Source organism: Rutidosis leptorrhynchoides, chromosome 2 (genome assembly GCF_046630445.1).
Source record: "Rutidosis leptorrhynchoides isolate AG116_Rl617_1_P2 chromosome 2, CSIRO_AGI_Rlap_v1, whole genome shotgun sequence".
Classification (NCBI taxonomy): domain Eukaryota; kingdom Viridiplantae; phylum Streptophyta; class Magnoliopsida; order Asterales; family Asteraceae; genus Rutidosis; species Rutidosis leptorrhynchoides.
In genome coordinates, this window is record NC_092334.1 from 174,212,180 (window position 1) to 174,214,249 (window position 2,070).

The 2,070-nt window shown below is 45.6% G+C and overlaps 1 protein-coding gene across 1 annotated transcript; it reads right to left on the bottom strand.

Moving 5' to 3' along the window:
• Positions 1-240: 240 nt before the first annotated feature.
• Positions 241-1,810, bottom strand: LOC139888440 (uncharacterized). The gene is made up of 5 exons (XM_071871447.1): positions 1,606-1,810; positions 1,293-1,531; positions 1,022-1,232; positions 605-921; positions 241-522 (listed from the first exon to the last, which is right to left on the bottom strand). The coding sequence occupies exons 1-5, from the start codon at positions 1,808-1,810 to the stop codon at positions 241-243; spliced, it is 1,254 nt and encodes a 417-aa protein (XP_071727548.1).
• Between the last annotated feature and the right edge of the window lie 260 nt (positions 1,811-2,070).

The window sequence follows — 2,070 nt, forward strand, 5'->3', positions numbered from 1 at the left end:
TGATGCTTTTCAGAGGTTTAGCCTCCACCCATTTTGTAAAAAAGTCGACCGCCACAACAAGGTGTCGTCCGTCAGGGAACGGACCAACCAAATCGATTGCCCACTTGTAAAATGGCGAAGCTGACGTGACCGGGATCAACTCATGAGACATCGCATGAATTTGCGGTGCATGGCGTTGACAGGAAATGAAATTCTTGATAACGTCGCTCGTGTCGCGTTACATGGACGGCCAGTAATAACCTAAGCGCATGATTTTCCTACGATGGTGCGAAACCCTGAGTGCATTCCACACGTTCCTTCATGCACTTCTCTTATCACGGTTTCAGCTTCTTGCGGACCTACGCAATGCAACAACGGTCCCAAAAAGGATTTTTTATGAAGAACTCCGTCACGTATAACGTACATGGGAGCTTTCATGCAGATTTTCTTGGCCGTTACGCTGTCAGATGGTAACATTCCGTCTTTGAGGTAATTGACGATTGGATTCATCCAAGTGTTCACCTCCTCAACTGGTGCTGCTACCTGCAAAGCCTCACGTTATAATTGTTATGAAACGTGTTCCAAAATTAATGGTGTTGGTTTTATAAGCACGACGACTTGATACCTGTGCCATGTCGGTGGATTTTTGATCGAAAACTTCCACCCAAACGTCCTTAGCGAAGTGGTTGAATGTCAGTGAAGCAAGCTTGCTGAGGACGTCAGCTTTCTTGTTCATTGATCGTGGCACTTGTGTAATTGAAAAGGAATCGAATTTATTAGACAATTCCTCCGCCAATTTCAAATATTTTTGCATAGAAGGATCTCTGGCTTCGAACGTTCCGTTCAGTTGATTTGCCACCAGCTGTGAGTCAACCGCTACTTTCAGTGCCTTAATACCCATCTTTTCTGCAATACGTAACCCAGAGAGCAACGCTTCATATTCTGCTTCATTGTTAGAAACAGAGAAGTGAAACGTAAGGCGTATGTGTGTTCCTCACCATCTGGGCTTGTAAGTATCAGGCGGCGCTGGCGCCGTCTGAACTTGACGCTCCGTCAGTGTAAAGTTCCCACGTGACGGTTTGGGGTGCCGCCTCGTTGGCAGCTGTTGGTGGTCCTGAGTTGATGAATTCTACCATGAAATCGGCCATGATTTGCCCTTTGATGGCGTTACGCGGTGCGTAGCTAATTTCATGCTCTCCCAGTTCGATCGCCCACTTTGCCATTCGGTCGGAGATTTCCGGCTTGCTTAAAACCTGCCATAAAAAGGTTAGAAATGCTCTTTGATGTATATGTTTGTTCCAAAGACGTTGTACCTGTTTGATGGGTGTATCTGTTAGCACCAAAATGTGATGCGCTTGAAAGTATCGCCTTAGCCTCCTTGCGGTATGAACTAGTGCATAGACGAGATTTTCAACTGGATTATAGTTGACCTCGCCATGTTGCAAAACCTTGCTGACAAAGTATACCGGCATCTGGGTTCTGTCACGTTCCGCAACTAGTACCGAGCTGATCGCTTCAACACCCGCTGCTAAGTAAACAGTTAAAGTTTCTCCTGAAATTTTTGGAACGTCAGTAAACAAGCATGTAACGTTAGTCATTAGCAAGAACGAACACTTTACCCGGTACCAGAGCTGTTAACGTGGGTAGGGTTCTTCATCTCTTGGAAGGCATTTTCTGCTTTCGGCGTCCAGTTGAAACTTTTGCCAATGCATGCTTTCAACACCTGAAAAAATGGTGGAGAATGCTCTGGTGCTTTCGACAAGACCCTAGACAACGCTGCCAACTTCCCGTTTAAGCTTTGCACCTCCTTTTTTGTACGCGGTGATACCATCTCATCCACAGCTTGAATATTTTTAGGATTTTCTCTGATGCCGCGTGGCGTCACTACGTGACCAAGAAAGTTACCCTCCTCGAAGCCGAAACTGCATTTCTCAGGTTGAGTTTCACATTGATTTTCCTTAAGGAGTCGAATGTTTCTTGGATATCTTTAAGGAGAGATGGTTCCGTATGGCTTTTGATTACGATATCATCGACGTAAGCTTCGATGTTGCGTCCTATCTGGTTTTTGAAAGCAGCGTCTATCACTCGTTG

Bases quoted from the DNA above. Each gene is read 5' to 3' on its own strand.
- LOC139888440 (XM_071871447.1), bottom strand. From the start codon at position 1,810: ATGGTATCACCGCGTACAAAAAAGGAGGTGCAAAGCTTAAACGGGAAG. The intron at 1,233-1,292 runs GTACAACGTCTT...TTTTTATGGCAG, and splicing joins CAGATACACCCATCAAACAG to GTTTTAAGCAAGCCGGAAAT. The intron at 922-1,021 runs GTTCAGACGGCG...ACAATGAAGCAG, and splicing joins TTACACTGACGGAGCGTCAA to AATATGAAGCGTTGCTCTCT.